Genomic DNA, 18,110 nt, shown 5'->3' on the forward strand with positions numbered 1-18,110 from the left:
TCTCTGTTGCACCCATTGTGCAATTGAGGTGAACTTTGCCGGCAATACTCGGCCCTCATTCAGGGTGGTTGCGATTGGTGGGTGTCCCTTTGATTGATGCTTGGCAATGTGAGTGGAATGATTTCCTGCCTGTTGGGCTCTGTCACTGGACCCCACTGTCTCAGCCCCAAGGTTTTACTCTGCTATATTATTGTGCCGGGGAGCAGGGTCAGTTCTCCTTCTCCACTGTAAATCCTTGTAGATCTAATGAACGCCCCCCCCACCCCCACCCCCACAACTGCTGTTGTAAAATGGGCTTTCTAAGGAACTGACTGCACATTAAAACCAACACAGAAATTGTTGCATAACCAGAAGATCACAATGTTTCACAGTAGCTGGACTTTAATCCAAAAACCTGTGGTCTGAATCGAAGAGGGCAGTCCACAAGCAAAACCTAAGACTATCAAGGATCTTGAAATGTGCTGCATGGAGTAGTCTGAGATCCCTCGTTAATTAATCATTGTGTTGTAATGAAAGTATACAGCTCCCCTCATGCTTCAGCCCAAAAAAATACTTATTTTATGTGTTTATTTTTTGCATTCACTTTTGCTCAATTTCATAAAGGTAACCAATAATTCTTGGGCAAATACGTTTTTGAAGAGCATCATGATTTTAGTTGGTACAGGAACTTGGCAGTGTTAACCTGCCTCTGATTGGAGAAGCAGCAAGTGCCTGAGGATACTGACCAATCAGCTCCCGGAGCTCCTAGAGAGTAAAGTATAGCAATATCAAGGCAGCAAAGTGTTTAATGTAACAATAACCATCCTGGAGATGTCAATGTTTTAATAATCATCCTGGAGATATTAATGTCATGTTATTACAACCGTCCTGGAAATGTTAATGTAATATCATATAATAATCATCCTGGAGATGTTAATGTAATGTTACATAATAATCATCCCGGTGATGTTAATGTAATGTTATAATAACCATCCTGGAAATGTTTATGTAATGTTATAATAATCATCCTGGAGACGTTAATGTAATGTTATAATAACCATCCTGGAGACGTTAATATAATGTTATAATAAGCATCCTGGAGATGTTAATGTAATGCTATAATAAACATTCTGGAGGTGTCTATGTAATGTTATAATAACCAGTCTGGAGATGTCAACGTAATGTTATAATAACCAGCCTGGTTATGTTAATGTGATGTAATAATAACCATCCTGTAGATGTTAATGTAATGTTATAGTAACTGTCCTGGAAATGTCAACGTAATGTTATAATAACCACCTGAGAGTGGACATGGCTCTCCAGTTCAGCTACAACGTGTGTGACCTCTGGACTCATCAGCCCCTCCTCGTCTCCATCATACATGATGAGATAGCGTGCCAGCTTCTTCCTGTCTGATGCAGCCAGGTTGTAGAAGAACACATGGACTCCCTTCATGAAATCAGGCAGGGGGGGGCCACGCGGGCTATGGCTCCTGCTGCTCTTATTGGTTGTTTCTCCTTCCTCACAGCCTATCTCTGAGTCTGAGTCAGAAGAGTGGGGCACCAAGGCTGGTGGGGATTGGGCTAAAGCCTTGGAGGTTGAAGCTGGTGGTGAGGAGGTGGTTGTGGACGTACCAGAGGCAGCTCTGTTGTAGTAATATCTACCAGACAGTAAAGGACCACACAGAGGCAGACCTGAATTCATTTGTACAGTTAGAGACGTTTGTTTGTTTTTCACTGCAAACATTTTGGTAATGAATACAACCCTGCTGCAAATTATGTACAGAGGTGTTAGGGTTATATAAAGGATACATGGAGGTGTTAGGGTTATAAAGGATACGTGGAGGTGTTAGGGTTATAAAGGATACATGGAGGTGTTAGGGTTATAAAGGAGACGTGGAGGTGTTAGGGTTATAAAGGATACGTGGAGGTGTTAGGGTTATAATGGATACGTGGAGGTGTAAGGGTTATAAAGGATACGTGGAGGTGTTAGGGTTATAAAGGATACGTGGAGGTGTTAGGGTTATAAAGGATACGTGGAGGTGTTAGGGTTATAAAGGAGACGTGGAGGTGTTAGGGTTATAAAGGAGACGTGGAAGTGTTAGGGTTATAAAGGATACGTGGAGGTGTTAGGGTTATAAAGGATATGTGGAGGTGTTAGGGTTATAAAGGATACGTGGAGGTGTTAGGGTTATAAAGGAGACGTGGATGTGTTAGGGTTATAAAGGAGACGAGGATGTGTTAGGGTTTTAAGGATACGTGGAGAGGTTAAGGTTATAAAGGATACGTGGAGGTGTTAGGGTTATAAAGGAGACGTGGATGTGTTAGGGTTATAAAGGATACGTGGATATGATAGGGTTATAAAGGAGACGTGGAGGTGTTAGGGTTATAAAGGAGACGTGGATGTGATAGGGTTATAAAGGAGACGTGGATGTGTTAGGGTTATAAAGGAGACGTGGAGGTGTTAGGGTTATGAAGGATACGTGGATGTGTTAGGGTTATGAAGGATACGTGGATGTGTTAGGGTTATAAAGGAGACGTGGAGGTGTTAGGGTTATAAAGGAGACGTGGAGGTGTTAGGGTTATAAAGGAGACGTGGAGGTGTTAGGGTTATAAAGGAGACGTGGAGGTGTTAGGGTTATAAAGGAGACGTGGAGGTGTTAGGGTTATAAAGGAGACGAGGATTTGTTAGGGTTATAAAGGATACGTGGAGAGGTTAAGGTTATAAAGGATACGTGGAGGTGTTAGGGTTATAAAGGAGACGTGGAGGTGTTAGGGTTATAAAGGAGACGTGGAGGTGTTAGGGTTATAAAGGAGACGTGGAGGTGTTAGGGTTATAAAGGAGACGTGGAGGTGTTAGGGTTATAAAGGAGACGTGGAGGTGTTAGGGTTATAAAGGAGACGTGGAGGTGTTAGGGTTATAAAGGAGACGTGGAGGTGTTAGGGTTATGAAGGATACATGGATGTGATAGGGTTATAAAGGAGACGTGGAGGTGTTAGGGTTATAAAGGAGACGTGGAGGTGTTCGGGTTATGAAGGATACATGGATGTGATAGGGTTATAAAGGAGACGTGGAGGTGTTAGGGTTATAAAGGATACATTAAGGTGTTAGGGTTATAAAGGATACATTAAGGTGTTAGGGTTATAAAGGATACATTAAGGTGTTAGGGTTATAAAGGATACATTAAGGTGTTAGGGTTATAAAGGATACATTAAGGTGTTAGGGTTATAAAGGATACATTAAGGTGTTAGGGTTATAAAGGATACATTAAGGTGCGTATGCCCCGGGAAGCCAGGTGTTTTCTGATGAGTCTTTCTGTTCCATACCAGTTGAATCCTCTGGTGGAGTGTCCTATTCGAGGGAGGTGGACGCTAGCTAGGAACAGAAAGGTGTGATGAGTTTCCCTAGAAGTTTAGCACGCGCACGCACGCACGCACACACGCACACACACACGCACACACACACGCACACACACACACCCCACCCTTTCTAGTCTTGACCACCCTGTAGATCTTCTTGAGCCCTTCCTCCAGCGCAGATAGGTGGATGCTGGACAGCCTGTTGTCTTTGCCTCTGTGATGGGCCACAATCAGCGCCACCTGAGGATAACCATCAATTATACAGGAACCTTTAAACCAGTCACATGGAGGCATCCTGACAGCCTTATATAGTACATGTATTTACCTGTGGGGATATACCAACGTCCATATGGAGAAAAACAGGTTTGTGTCATCAATTACGCAAGGCCCATTATTTATCTTAATGACTACAAAGGGAATAAAACATGTTTTTATCTGACAAATCTTCCAGATGGGCTATTGGCATGGAGGTGTATTACTATAGATTTGGAGAATTAGTGACCCAAAATGCTGTAACTGTGGCCCTTGGACTCGTATCCCCACTAGCCACCTACCTCACCACGTGTTGTGGCATAATGCCAAGCAGTTTTACTACTTTTCCACTGGTTGTGTTCATCTTAGTTTTCATCTTAGTATCTTATCTTTATGAATCATTTTGGAGGTGACTCATTAGTTGGTTATGCAGTGCTAACAACAGGATGAAGGGCAGCTGTACCCGAACAGAATATACTATTCTATAGTCTTTGAGATATATTTTAATGTATTACTTAGGGCTTATTTCCACCACACTACATTTTCTGAGGCACTTCAGAGAAACACTCAAGTCGCTAGATTATTTTGTGCAAACCTGCAGATATTGATAGCCAGTGTAAAATTCACAATCTAGCCCCCAGACACCCTTAACTTCACGTCCTATGAAACAAATGCCCGCTTGTGGAATAGTTGACCAGCTTACATTAGCTAACCTTTAGGTAGCTAATGTCAGAGTAGAGAAGCAGCCTTCTGCTGCACAGTCCATTATGACGGTAAAATATATTCAGGTCAGTTCAAACCTGACTCGTCATGCATGATCAATAGCTGTCGTAGGCATGGCATTTTCCATCACTATTTTGGAGTTCTGCTGGTGAAGCTTGACACTGCTTGTCTTGTACCAAAATGGCTAAAATAATTCATAACAAAAGCTCACTTTCAGGCATTGTTAATATTAGCTACTATAAGGTGAACTTAGAAGACAATTTTGAGTAACACAGGACAGCTAAGCCCAGTTCACAAAAATGAATTCTACCTGCTCTTTACCGTCCAATCAGTGTGTTAGTGGTTATGTGAGTGTGTTTACCTGGTCATGACCGTCCAATCAGTGTGTTAGTGGTTATGTGAGTGTGTTTCTGTGTGTTTACCTGGTCATGACCGTCCAATCAGAGTGTTAGTGGTTATGTGAGTGTGTTTCTGTGTGTTTACCTGGTCATGACCGTCCAATCAGTGTGTTAGTGGTTATGTGAGTGTGTTTCTGTGTGTTTACCTGGTCATGACCGTCCAATCAGAGTGTTAGTGGTTATGTGAGTGTGTTTCTGTGTGTTTACCTGGTCATGACCATCCAATCAGAGTGTTAGTGGTTATGTGAGTGTGTTTCTGTGTGTTTACCTGGTCATGACCGTCCAATCAGTGTGTTAGTGGTTATGTGAGTGTGTTTCTGTGTGTTTACCTGGTCATGACCGTCCAATCAGAGTGTTAGTGGTTATGTGAATGTGTTTCTGTGTGTTTACCTGGTCATGACCGTCCAATCAGTGTGTTAGTGGTTATGCGAGTGTGTTTCTGTGTGTTTACCTGGTCATGACCGTCCAATCAGTGTGTTAGTGGTTATGCGAGTGTGTTTCTGTGTGTTTACCTGGTCATGACCGTCCAGTCTGGACTGTTTATCATCGACAGGGAACATCAGCACTGATCCCAGCTCCAGATCTAAAACAGGGTCAAATGATTTACTGGAGAGAACTTAAACCATGATCTATATGATGCTTGGACACCCATGACAGTGCTCTCTGTATTCAGACCCCTTCACTTTCTCTACATTTTGCTGTGTTATAGAGTAAATGTATAATTCATGCAAATTATGGCAAAATCTCTAAATTATTTTTTTTTAGAAGCTCTGTTAGAGTGGCCATTTTGATTCCTGTTCACCTCCCTGACCAAGGCCAGACTGCCTGGTCTAATAAGAGCCTTTAAGGCCAGACTGCCTGGTCTAATAAGAGCCTTTAAGGCCAGACTGCCTGGTCTAATAAGAGCCTTTAAGGCCAGACTGCCTGGTCTAATAAGAGCCTTAAAGGCCAGACTGCCTGGTCTAATAAGAGCCTTTAAGGCCAGACTGCCTGGTCTAATAAGAGCCTTTAAGGCCAGACTGCCTGGTCTAATAAGAGCCTTTAAGGCCAGACTGCCTGGTCTAATAAGAGCCTTTAAGGCCAGACTGCCTGGTCTAATAAGAGCCTTTAAGGCCAGACTGCCTGGTCTAATAAGAGCCTTTAAGGCCAGACTGCCTGGTCTAATAAGAGCCTTTAAGGCCAGACTGCCTGGTCTAATAAGAGCCTTTAAGGCCAGACTGCCTGGTCTAATAAGAGCCTTTAAGGCCAGACTGCCTGGTCTAATAAGAGCCTTTAAGGCCAGACTGCCTGGTCTAATAAGAGCCTTTAAGGCCAGACTGCCTGGTCTAATAAGAGCCTTTAAGGCCAGACTGCCTGGTCTAATAAGAGCCTTTAAGGCCAGACTGCCTGGTCTAATAAGAGCCTTTAAGGCCAGACTGCCTGGTCTAATAAGAGCCTTTAAGGCCAGACTGCCTGGTCTAATAAGAGCCTTTAAGGCCAGACTGCCTGGTCTAATAAGAGCCTTTAAGGCCAGACTGCCTGGTCTAATAAGAGCCTTTAAGGCCAGACTGCCCTTAAATATCTGGTAAAAGTTCTTAAGTAACATTCACCGGAAACAAAATATGAATAACAGTATCCTCAGACCCCTCCCTTTACCATTTCAGTCAATGTGTGAGGGCTGGGTTTGCCTATGACTTGTCTTGTGTTTTGATTTTGTTTTTGTAATGCTGTTTCAGTGTTGTTTTGAATGTAGCCTTCTTCCCTGTGTCAGTCCTAATGAGTTTCACCTGTGTCTCTGCTCACCTGCTCTCTATCAGTTCCTATATAGTTCAGTTCTGTTTGTAGCTTTTTTGTGAGGTATTGTGTTTACGTGCTACTCTACTGAGCCTTTCTTTCTTGTCAGTTCTAGCGTTAACCAGTGTACCAGACCATTGCCTTCCATTTATTGTTTTGACCACGGCTCTGCCTTAATCCTTTTGTACCTTTGCCTCTGGCTGATATCAGCTGCTCGAGTGCCAACCTTCTGCTTGCCCTGTGTTTCTGGATTGAGTTGTTATTAAACATCCTAGCGCTCTGCTCTTGGATTCAGTCCATTGTCCGTGTATTCATGACACCATGCAGACTAAGTTAGCACACATTCATGATTTACAGTTGATCTGGATAATCAACTAACAGGATAGGAAATAACTTTGATCAGAAATAGGTCTCTTAACGCAATCAATGGACAGGACATAATAAAATGAATCAAGGTATACCACATGAAATGACAAACCCCTTAATTAGGCTTTGTAAGAATTAGGGGGTATTGAACACCCCAAAAAATTTATCTTAACAATAGTTTCTTTGGTGTCATACCTTGGTTTTTGGTATGACATGCACGGTGGATGTTGGGACCTTGAAGACATGTATTTTCTTTCAAAATAATGAATAAATAATCAATTGAATCAGCCACAATTGGACTTGTGTCTTACATTATAACACTTATATGAAGATGCACTGAATTACTCTTAAAGCACTCATATTATTTGCCAACAATCTCTGCATAAACAATATCGGTGATAAGGTAAGAAAGTTTAAAATTAATCTATATGCTGATGACAGTGATGTACTCTAATGCTTCAATGGCTGCTGAAGCATTATCACAGCTGGACAGACATTCTAAGATATTACCAGGGTCTCAATAAACTTGTTTTGAATGCAAAGAAAACCAATTTTATGATTTTTAATGGGTCCAAAAAGCTGGTTGAAAATACACTCTCTTACGAGCTTATATGGCTCTCAAATTAATCAAGTCCCTGCATATAAATACTTAGGGATATGGCTGATAAACTGTCTTTTAAAATACGTGTTGATGAACACTTTAAAAGGCTAAAGATCAAGGTAGGCTTCCTCTATAGAAACAGAAACATGTTAGCCTCTATAAATAGAAGACAAATTGTGCAAGCTACTTTTATGTCGGTTATAGATAATGGGGATATTATCTACATGCATGCTACTGCATCCACACTTAAACCACTGGATGCTGCTTATCATTGTGCACATTTAGGTTTATTACAGGTGCTAACTACAGAACTCACCACTGTTGTTCATATCAAAGTCAGGGATGGATTTCGCTAAGCCATGAGACCAGAACAACATTCTCTCATGTTTGTCTATAAAGCACTTCTGAATACACTACCTTCTTACTTATCATCACTTATCAACATTAGAAATGTTACCAAAAAAAACAGATCTCCAGCCTGGATTACACTTAAGGCTCCTGCAATCTCCACAGAATTGGGTATGACTGTCTTTTCCTGTTACACTCCTTGCTCATAGAATAGTCTGCAGACCAAACTTAAAATTTAGACACATGTCCCCCTTGCCGATTTAAAACATTTATTTGAGGAGTTTTATTTTTGTGTTGCTTGTAACTGTGTGTAAATGTAACAATCTGTTGCTGTATTTTTTGTGTAATCTGAGATGGTGTTGTCTGATTTGTGTGATTTCTTAATCATTGTACTTAAACTGTATGTGAGAACATGTATTCTCAGGGCCCAGCTGTAAAAGAGACATTGGTCAGTCTGTGTTCCTGGTTGAAATAAAGGCATAAAAATAATATTAACTATGTCCTTGCAGTAGATCATGTGAGCTCACCTTTCATCTTTCCAGCAAGCTCATATTGTTTACGTGGTTGATCTGACCGGTTCTCCAGCGCTGTAAAGAGTCCACCTGTACCCCAACGGCCTGAGTCATCTAAAAATTCAACAAAGACATTGATGTTTTCATTACAACATTTTCATGTTGTTACCTCAGCCCTCCTGTTGTTACCTCAGCCCTCCTGTTGTTACCTCAGACCCCCTGTTGTTACCTCAGACCCCCTGTTGTTACCTCAGACCCCCTGTTGTTACCTCAGCCCACCTGTTGTTACCTCAGCCCACCTGTTGTTACCTCAGACCCCCTGTTGTTACCTCAGACCCCCTGTTGTTACCTCAGACCCCCTGTTGTTACCTCAGCCCTCCTGTTGTTACCTCAGACCCCCTGTTGTTACCTCAGACCCCCTGTTGTTACCTCAGACCCCCTGTTGTTACCTCAGCCCACCTGTTGTTACCTCAGCCCACCTGTTGTTACCTCAGCCCACCTGTTGTTACCTCAGCCCTCCTGTTGTTACCTCAGACCCCCTGTTGTTACCTCAGACCCCCTGTTGTTACCTCAGACCCCCTGTTGTTACCTCAGACCCCCTGTTGTTACCTCAGACCCCCTGTTGTTACCTCAGACCCCCTGTTGTTTTAACAGAGACCTGTGTAATTTGGCTGGGTTTTAACAGAGACCTGTGTTATTTGGCTGGGTTGTAACAGAGACCTGTGTGATTTGGCTGGGTTTTAACAGAGACCTGTGTAATTTGGCTGGGTTGTAACAGAGACCTGTGTGATTTGGCTGGGTTTTAACAGAGACCTGTGTAATTTGGCTGTTTTTTTTTTTACAGACCTGTGTAATTTGGCTGGGTTTTAACAGAGACCTGTGTAATTTGGCTGGGTTTTAACAGAGACCTGTGTAATTTGGCTGGGTTTTAACAGAGACCTGTGTTATTTGGCTGGGTTTTAACAGAGACCTGTGTAATTTGGCTGTTTTTTTTTTTTACAGACCTGTGTAATTTGGCTGGGTTTTAACAGAGACCTGTGTAATTTGGCTGGGTTTTCACAGAGACCTGTGTAATTTGGCTGGGTTTTAACAGAGACCTGTGTAATTTGGCTGGGTTTTATTACAGACCTGTGTAATTTGGCTGGGATTTAACAGAGACCTGTGTAATGTGGCTGGGATTTAACAGAGACCTGTGTAATGTGGCTGGGATTTAACAGAGACCTGTGTAATGTGGCTGGGATTTAACAGAGACCTGTGTAATTTGGCTGGGATTTAACAGATACCTGTGTAATTTGGCTGGAATTTAAGAGAGACCTGTGTAATTTGGCTGGGATTTAAGAGAGACCTGTGTAATTTGGCTGGGATTTAACAGGGACCTGTGTAATTTGGCTGGGATTTATCAAAGACCTGTGTAATTTGGCTGGGATTTAAGAGAGACCTGTGTAATTTGGCTGGGATTTAACAGAGACCTGTGTAATTTGGCTGGGTTTTATTACAGACCTGTGTAATTTGGATGGATTTATTACAGACCTGTGTAATTTGGCTGGGATTTATTACAGACCTATGTAATTTGGCTGGGATTTATTACAGACCTGTGTAAATTGGCTGGGATTTATTATAGACCTGTGTAATTTGGCTGGATTTATTACAGACCTGTGTAATTTGGCTGGGATTTATTACAGACCTATGTAATTTGGCTAGGACTTATTACAGACCTGTGTAATTTGGCTAGGACTTATTACAGACCTGTGTAATTTGGCTGGGATTTATCCCTTCCACTTTTGAGTTCAAATGCTTTCACACCTCCTACTTCACAAGTCACTGCAAACTGAATCTGTTAACAGGTATTGTTTACCCTAGCAAGCTTGGTAGCCTAATATATATATATATATATATATATATATATATATATATATATATATATATATATATATATATATATATATATATATATATATATATATATATATATATATATATATATATATATATATATACTAATATAAGTATTTAATTTTATAAAGATTTAAATTAGGTCACCAATCTTTCTGTGAAAAGCTGATTTCCTTTCTCGCCCACTCTGCTTTAGGAAAATAGTTCATTTTTAAAGCTGAATTCTTCGTACCAACACAGTGCACTATGATGGCGTCTTCCTGTTTAGCATGGGGGTGTGTGACATCACCCAAAACATAGCCAATAGCAGTGTGTTCTGAATCTGTAGAGGTCACACTGAGGTCGTCTGAGTCCTCTTCCTCGCTCTCCACCGAGGGTAGACAAAGAGATCTGTATCCACTGGATTCCCACCATGCCATTCTGCAACACACACACACACACACACACACATTCACAGCAGTTAACTAGCTTGTTTAGTACATTATATAAGATTTCAATAGAACATCAAGTGACTATAATCACACAGATAAAAAATTATAATGGCCAATGCAAATCTTGTCAAGTCTTGTTAATTGAAATGCAACTACAACAGGCCGGCCCAGTGGGGGGGGTGAACAGGCCCTTACTGGTGTGAATAGGCCCTGTACTGGTGTGAATAGGGCCTTACTGGTGTGAATAGGGCCTTACTGGTGTGAATAGGGCCTTACTGGTGTGAATAGGGCCTGTACTGGTGTGAATAGGGCCTTACTGAATAGGCCCTGTGGGGGGAGGGGTGAATAGGCCCTGTGGGGGGTGAATAGGGCCTGCGGGGGGGTGAATAGGGCCTGTGGGGGGTGAATAGGCCCTGTGGGGGGGTGAATAGGCCCTGTGGGGGGGTGAATAGGCCCTTACTTCTTCTTGTGTTTCTCCTCTTCCTGTCTCTTCTTCCTGTCTTCCTGCAGACAGGCCCTCTTGGCTGCTGCCTCCTTATTCCTCCTGCTCCTCTCCTTCAGTTCTGTCACACTTAAAGCCCTCCTCTTCTGCAGGGGGGCTCCCAGGGGCCCGGACAGAGATACCTAAAGGTCCAAAACATTAGTGATGAGAACGGTTGTCTACTTTACACCAGAGTCTGTCTCTTTAACCTTTTCACACGTGAGTTTCAAATATTCCTTACCGTTTGTTAACCCTGAGTTTGTTATTCTGGGTTGGTGAGTTTGTTATTCTGGGTTGGTGAGTTTGTTATTCTGGGTTGGTGAGTTTGTTATTCTGGGTTGGTGAGTTTGTTATTCTGGGTTGGTGAGTTTGTTATTCTGGGTTGGTGAGTTTGTTATTCTGGGTTGTTGAGTTTATTATTCTGGGTTGGTGAGTTTGTTATTCTGGGTTGGTGAGTTTGTTATTCTGGGTTGGTGAGTTTGTTATTCTGGGTTGGTGAGTTTGTTATTCTGGGTTGGTGAGTTTGTAGTTGTTCAAGTCATCTGACAAAGGTAGTCTAGCGAGTGGAGTCTGTAACAGAGACTTACGCCTCCAGCTTTGTGTCTGGTTGCCCGTCCCTCTTCTCCTGGTCCCTCCTCCTGCTGCTCCTCCAATAGACAACTGAAGCTCCTCTGGTCCTCGGAGCTGACCTCCCGGGAGTAGTCCCTCCCCTCAAAGTAGTACATGTGGTCTGGGTGGGACCGGAAGACAAACACCCGGTATACACCCACAACATATGAAACCGGAGGTAAACATTGTCCCAATAATGTATCTCTCCAAAAAGACACAGTTCAGTTGAATCTTATGACAAATAAAGTGAATATAATCCTTGATTGTTGATTTTTGCTCACTCTGGCTCACAGTAACCCCCCCCTCCTCTTCCTCGGTGGGCAGGCCCTGGATCAGGGCGGGGTCTTCGTCAGTCAGCCACTCCCCTCCTTCAGACGGGCCCAGAATCTGACTTAGGTCCACCGCCTGGACAGAACTCTCATCAGATGACAGCAGCTTGTCCACTCCAAACTTCAGGATATCACTCAGCTGAAAAGACAGGCAAGGAACAGGATGGATGAGGAGAGAGAGACATGGAACAGGATGGATGAGGAGAGAGAGACATGGAACAGGATGGATGAGGAGAGAGAGACATGGAACAGGATGGATGAGGAGAAAGAGACATGGAAAAGGATGGATGAGGAGAGAGAGACATGGAACAGGATGGATGAGGAGAAAGAGACATGGAACAGGATGGATGAGGAGAGAGAGACATGGAACAGGATGGATGAGGAGAGAGAGACATGGAACAGGATGGATGAGGAGAGAGAGACATGGAACAGGATGGATGAGGAGAGAGAGACATGGAACAGGATGGATGAGGAGAGAGAGACATGGAACAGGATGGATGAGGAGAAAGAGACATGGAACAGGATGGATGAGGAGAAAGAGACATGGAACAGGATGGATGAGGAGAGAGAGACATGGAACAGGATGGATGAGGAGAGAGAGACATGGAACAGGATGGATGAGGAGAGAGAGACATGGAACAGGATGGATGAGGAGAAAGAGACATGGAACAGGATGGATGAGGAGAGAGAGAGACATGGAACAGGATGGATGAGGAGAGAGAGAGACATGGAACAGGATGGATGAGGAGAGAGAGACATGGAACAGGATGGATGAGGAGAGAGAGACATGGAACAGGATGGATGAGGAGAGAGAGACATGGAACAGGATGGATGAGGAGAGAGAGACATGGAACAGGATGGATGAGGAGAAAGAGACATGGAACAGGATGGATGAGGAGAGAGAGACATGGAACAGGATGGATGAGGAGAGAGAGACATGGAACAGGATGGATGAGGAGAAAGAGACATGGAACAGGATGGATGAGGAGAGAGAGACATGGAACAGGATGGATGAGGAGAGAGAGACATGGAACAGGATGGATGAGGAGAGAGAGACATGGAACAGGATGGATGAGGAGAAAGAGACATGGAACAGGATGGATGAGGAGAAAGAGACATGGAACAGGATGGATGAGGAGAAAGAGACATGGAACAGGATGGATGAGGAGAAAGAGACATGGAACAGGATGGATGAGGAGAGAGAGAGACATGGAACAGGATGGATGAGGAGAGAGAGAGACATGGAACAGGATGGATGAGGATAAAGAGACATGGAACAGGATGGATGAGGAGAGACACAGAACAGGATGGATGGGGAGAGACACAAAACAGGATGGACGAGGAGAGACACAAAACAGGATGGACGAGGAGAGACACAGAACAGGATGGACGAGGAGAGACACAGAAAAGGATGGACGAGGAGAGACACAGAACAGGATGGACGAGGAGAGACACAGAACAGGTTGGACGAGGAGAGACACAGAACAGGATGGACGAGGAGAGACACAGAACAGGTTGGACGAGGAGAGACACAGAACAGGATGGATGGGGAGAGAGACAGAACAACATGAATAAGAGAAGAGAGACAAACCAGGACGCATGAGGCAAAAGAGACATAGAACAGGATGGATGAGAGACAAAAATAATGGATGAAACGATAAAACAGGAAAAGAATGGATACAATAGGTTTACTGACTGTGTTGTCAGGGTTACTGACCTGCAGGCCAGCTGAATCAGAATGGGTGTGGTCCAGCATGGAGAACCGCCCCTCTTCGATCACAATGTTTGTGAGGCGGAGCTTAGACACCGCCTGAGCGTACACAATCTCCTCCACGGTATCCCTCCCCAGGAGCCGGATCACCTTCACAGGCCTGTTATAAAACACCCATAGTTACCAGACCAGCTGTCATCCACAGTTTCACTGCCCAGAATCCAGATCACCTTTCCATCCAGAGTTACAGTGTGAAGACTGGTTGAGGAGGTCTAAAGTCCCCTGCCTCCTGCCTTTTAAAGGTGAGAAGGGGCACCAATGTAAGAACACCAAGAGGGCCCTGAGTCACCTGGTCTGACCAATCCGGTGGCAGCGAGCGGCAGCCTGCAGGTCATTCTGGGGGTTGAAGTCAGTGTCCATGAATATAACTGTATCAGCTGCTGTTAGGTTCATCCCAACGCCTCCTACAACAGGGGTCAGAGGACACAGCAAGTGTCAGAGGCCACAGCAGAGGTTTGCTTGTTATGTTCCCTATAGCAACAGTACCTTGTACCCCAAATACAAACCAAAACACAAATAACAAACTTAAAAATCCCAATGCAAAGATTTATTTAAGAAGAAATGTATTCTTCTTAAATACAAAATATATTCTTCTTTTAACCAGGACAGGATGTCCTGCCTTTGATAGTTGTTTGGTTATTTTATGTTCTCATGTGAAACATTTCCCTTCAGTAGGTGAGTAACTGAGGTGATCAGTTAGAGGTGATCTGTTCATAAAGCAGCTTTGATGCAAAAACTGCATTTTTGCTGCGTAAGTGGAGCCGGCCTAGAAGAGCAAATGTCTCTTACTGACTGAGTGAGTGACAGAGAGAGTGACTGAGAGAGTGACAGAGAGAGTGACAGAGAGAGTGACTGAGAGAGTGACTGAGAGAGTGACTGAGAGAGTAACTGAGAGAGTGGACATGGAACAGTTAAGACAGCCAGTTTCAAACGCCATAGAGTTCATAGACGCTATTTGTGGTGGAGGTAAACTTAGTGAGAAACGTTAGTCAGTTTATTTCTATTTATGTCTTAGGATTTCTTCAGGATAGACAAACACTTAGCTGGCTACGATTCTCTTGTCTTTTCACTTGACGAAAAAGTCTGTTATCGTCACCTATATTGATACAGTAGTTATTGTATCAATGTCATTCACGAATGGCTAATAAGCTGTTAAAACGGCCAGTGGCAAAAGCCATACAGTTCATAGATGCTATTTGTGGTGGAGGAAAACTTCATAAGAAACGTTACTCCGTTTAACACAATGCTTAATGGTGTCTAACGATATATTCAAATGTGGCATGATGTTAATGCATGACAACTTTATATAATGTCCACAGGCTATACTGACACTCAGCAAATGTACAGCTCTGTGGTGTAGCAGTTAACCACACCCCCTTTCACGTGGGTGACCCGGATTCGATTCTTGAGAAGGCAACACCTTCTATCGCGGGTTGGCTGAACTAGGCCTGGTTTCTTTTTCTATGCCCTCTCAGCTTTCATATTCTGGCTGAACCAAAAAGAAACATTAGTGGCCTCATTTAGAGCCAGTTGTACATCCTCCCTCTCAGGACTGTCTATCTGTGGTGGAAGACTGCGGTTGAGCGCTCTCTGACAGGTGCAGCTGCTGTCAACAGATGAGATGGAGAGATAACACAGGGGTAAGTTGTACATACAGTCCCAGTTCAGTGTCAACAGCTAGCCTTCAGGCGTGGGAGTCAGAGGGGCAGAGAACTGATAAGAGGAATAAGAGGGTAACTCATCACAATCGTGGCCAAAAGCACCATCAAATAACATGGAGGAGACCCAGCTTTGACCAAGACCCAGCGTTCTGAAACTGGGTTCAACACTGTGCTCCAAAATGCATGTGGAGGTGTTATTCACTGAAACTCCTCCCTGTTTGACTGTGGGGAGGTGTTCTTTAGTGAACCTCCTCCCTGTTTGACTGTGGGGTGGTGTTCTTTAGTGAACCTCCTCCCTGTTTGACTGTGGGGTGGTGTTCTTTAGTGAACCTCCTCCCTGTTTGACTGTTGGGTGGTGTTCTTTAGTGAACCTCCTCCCTGTTTGACTGTGGGGTGGTGTTCTTTAGTGAACCTCCTCCCTGTTTGACTGTGGGGTGGTGTTCTTTAGTGAACCTCCTCCCTGTTTGACTGTGGGGTGGTGTTCTTTAGTGAACCTCCTCCCTGTTTGACTGTGGGGTGGTGTTCTTTAGTGAACCTCCTCCCTGTTTGACTGTGGGGTGGTGTTCTTTAGTGAACCTCCTCCCTGTTTGACTGTGGGGTGGTGTTCTTTAGTGAACCTCCTCCCTGTTTGACTGTGGGGTGGTGTTCTTTAGTGAACCTCCTCCCTGTTTGACTGTGGGGTGGTGTTCTTTAGTGAACCTCCTCCCTGTTTGACTGTGGGGAGGTGTTCTTTAGTGAACCTCCTCCCTGTTTGACTGTTGGGTGGTGTTCTTTAGTGAACCTCCTCCCTGTTTGACTGTGGGGTGGTGTTCTTTAGTGAACCTCCTCCCTGTTTGACTGTGGGGTGGTGTTCTTTAGTGAACCTCCTCCCTGTTTGACTGTTGGGTGGTGTTCTTTAGTGAACCTCCTCCCTGTTTGACTGTGGGGAGGTGTTCTTTAGTGAACCTCCTCCCTGTTTGACTGTGGGGTGGTGTTCTTTAGTGAACCTCCTCCCTGTTTGACTGTGGGGTGGTGTTCTTTAGTGAACCTCCTCCCTGTTTGACTGTGGGGTGGTGTTCTTTAGTGAACCTCCTCCCTGTTTGACTGTTGGGTGGTGTTCTTTAGTGAACCTCCTCCCTGTTTGACTGTGGGGTGGTGTTCTTTAGTGAACCTCCTCCCTGTTTGACTGTGGGGTGGTGTTCTTTAGTGAACCTCCTCCCTGTTTGACTGTTGGGTGGTGTTCTTTAGTGAACCTCCTCCCTGTTTGACTGTTGGGTGGTGTTCTTTAGTGAACCTCCTCCCTGTTTGACTGTGGGGAGGTGTTATTCACTAAACCTCCTCAGGCATCTGTCAGCTCTTCCATCGGACTCAGATTCTATTATCTCTGTTATAATATCCATTGTTAAACCATCACAACTGCTTGAGAGCATTGCTTGATTAACCCTTTCACATGCTTTGCATGAAAGTAATTTCCTGCTACTCTATTAAACGATTCACCATATCAAAAGCTAGTCCACTCCCACATCAAACATCTTCACCACAAATGCGTATTTGACTTCATCTAAGATGATTTCAAGACTGCATGGTCCCAGAGATCAATGGATTCTGTCAAATTGGAGAACCTGCAGGTTTGGGCCAGACCCAGAAGACTGGATGAAGCGACACGGAGAATCATGAATCAGTCATTAATCAATTAATTAGTCATTAATCAATGAATCAGTCTTTTATATAACTGGTTAAAGAAGATCCAATCATTTACTACTATGTTTTGAAAAACACCCTTTATAAATGACTGCAATGTATTATTTCAAAGAAACAGATTACATTGAATTGTCCCACCAATGTCCCCCTAAGAATGGATTCCAGTGACTTTGTCTTTCATTATGCAATGGTTTAAAATGCTATAAAACAGTCAATATTATATAGATTTTTAGCTTTTTTGTATAAAGGTAAGAAGGCATGGCGTCAGGTGCCAGTAAGTATTAGGGTTAGAGGTCAGGGATCGGGGAAAGCCGACCTGCTTTAGTGCTGAGCAGAAAGACAAAGACGTGTTTGCTGCTGAAGTTCTTGATGGCCAAATTCCGCTCCTCCCCTCTGACTGAACCATCCAGACGCTCGTAGCTGTAGCCTTGGATACATGCAAACAAACACAACACTAAGAATATTGGACTACAAACAACACTATTATAATAGACCTCAAAAAACACTGGACCACAAACAACACTATTATAATGCAACTCAAATAACACTGGACTACAAACAACACTTATAATGCAACTCAAATAACACTGGACTACAAACAACACTTATAATGGAACTCAAATAACACTGGACTACAAACAACACTATTATAATAGACCTCAAATAACACTGGACCACAAACAACACTATTATATTAGATCTCAAATAACACCGGACCACAAACAACACTATTATAATAGACCTCAAATAACACTGGACCACAAACAACACTATTATAATGCAACTAAAATAACACTGGACTACAAACAACACTATTATGATGCAACTCAAATAACACTGGACTACAAACAACACTTATAATGGAACTCAAATAACACTGGACTACAAACAACACTTATAATGGAACTCAAATAACACTGGACTACAAACAACACTTACAATGG

General features: G+C 43.4%; 1 protein-coding gene and 1 long non-coding RNA gene across 2 annotated transcripts in view; both read right to left on the reverse strand.

Moving 5' to 3' along the window:
* Positions 1-276: 276 nt before the first annotated feature.
* Positions 277-18,110, reverse strand: part of chd1l (chromodomain helicase DNA binding protein 1-like) — a 32,082-nt gene continuing 14,248 nt past the window's right edge. Inside the window, 14 exon segments of the mRNA XM_029121770.2 lie at positions 277-705; positions 708-744; positions 1,279-1,639; positions 3,246-3,354; positions 3,464-3,578; positions 5,224-5,294; positions 8,327-8,425; positions 10,437-10,624; positions 11,096-11,259; positions 11,704-11,846; positions 12,007-12,193; positions 13,772-13,925; positions 14,115-14,229; positions 17,483-17,593. Coding sequence (XP_028977603.2) covers positions 644-705; positions 708-744; positions 1,279-1,639; positions 3,246-3,354; positions 3,464-3,578; positions 5,224-5,294; positions 8,327-8,425; positions 10,437-10,624; positions 11,096-11,259; positions 11,704-11,846; positions 12,007-12,193; positions 13,772-13,925; positions 14,115-14,229; positions 17,483-17,593 — 1,916 coding nt within the window. The 3' untranslated portion in view covers positions 277-643.
* On the reverse strand, positions 9,106-10,071 carry LOC114839656. The gene is made up of 3 exons (XR_003782045.2): positions 9,251-10,071; positions 9,158-9,188; positions 9,106-9,124 (listed from the first exon to the last, which is right to left on the reverse strand). It is a non-coding gene; the product is annotated as an uncharacterized LOC114839656 (long non-coding RNA).

The sequence above is a fragment of the Esox lucius genome, chromosome 8, assembly GCF_011004845.1.
Source record: "Esox lucius isolate fEsoLuc1 chromosome 8, fEsoLuc1.pri, whole genome shotgun sequence".
Classification (NCBI taxonomy): domain Eukaryota; kingdom Metazoa; phylum Chordata; class Actinopteri; order Esociformes; family Esocidae; genus Esox; species Esox lucius.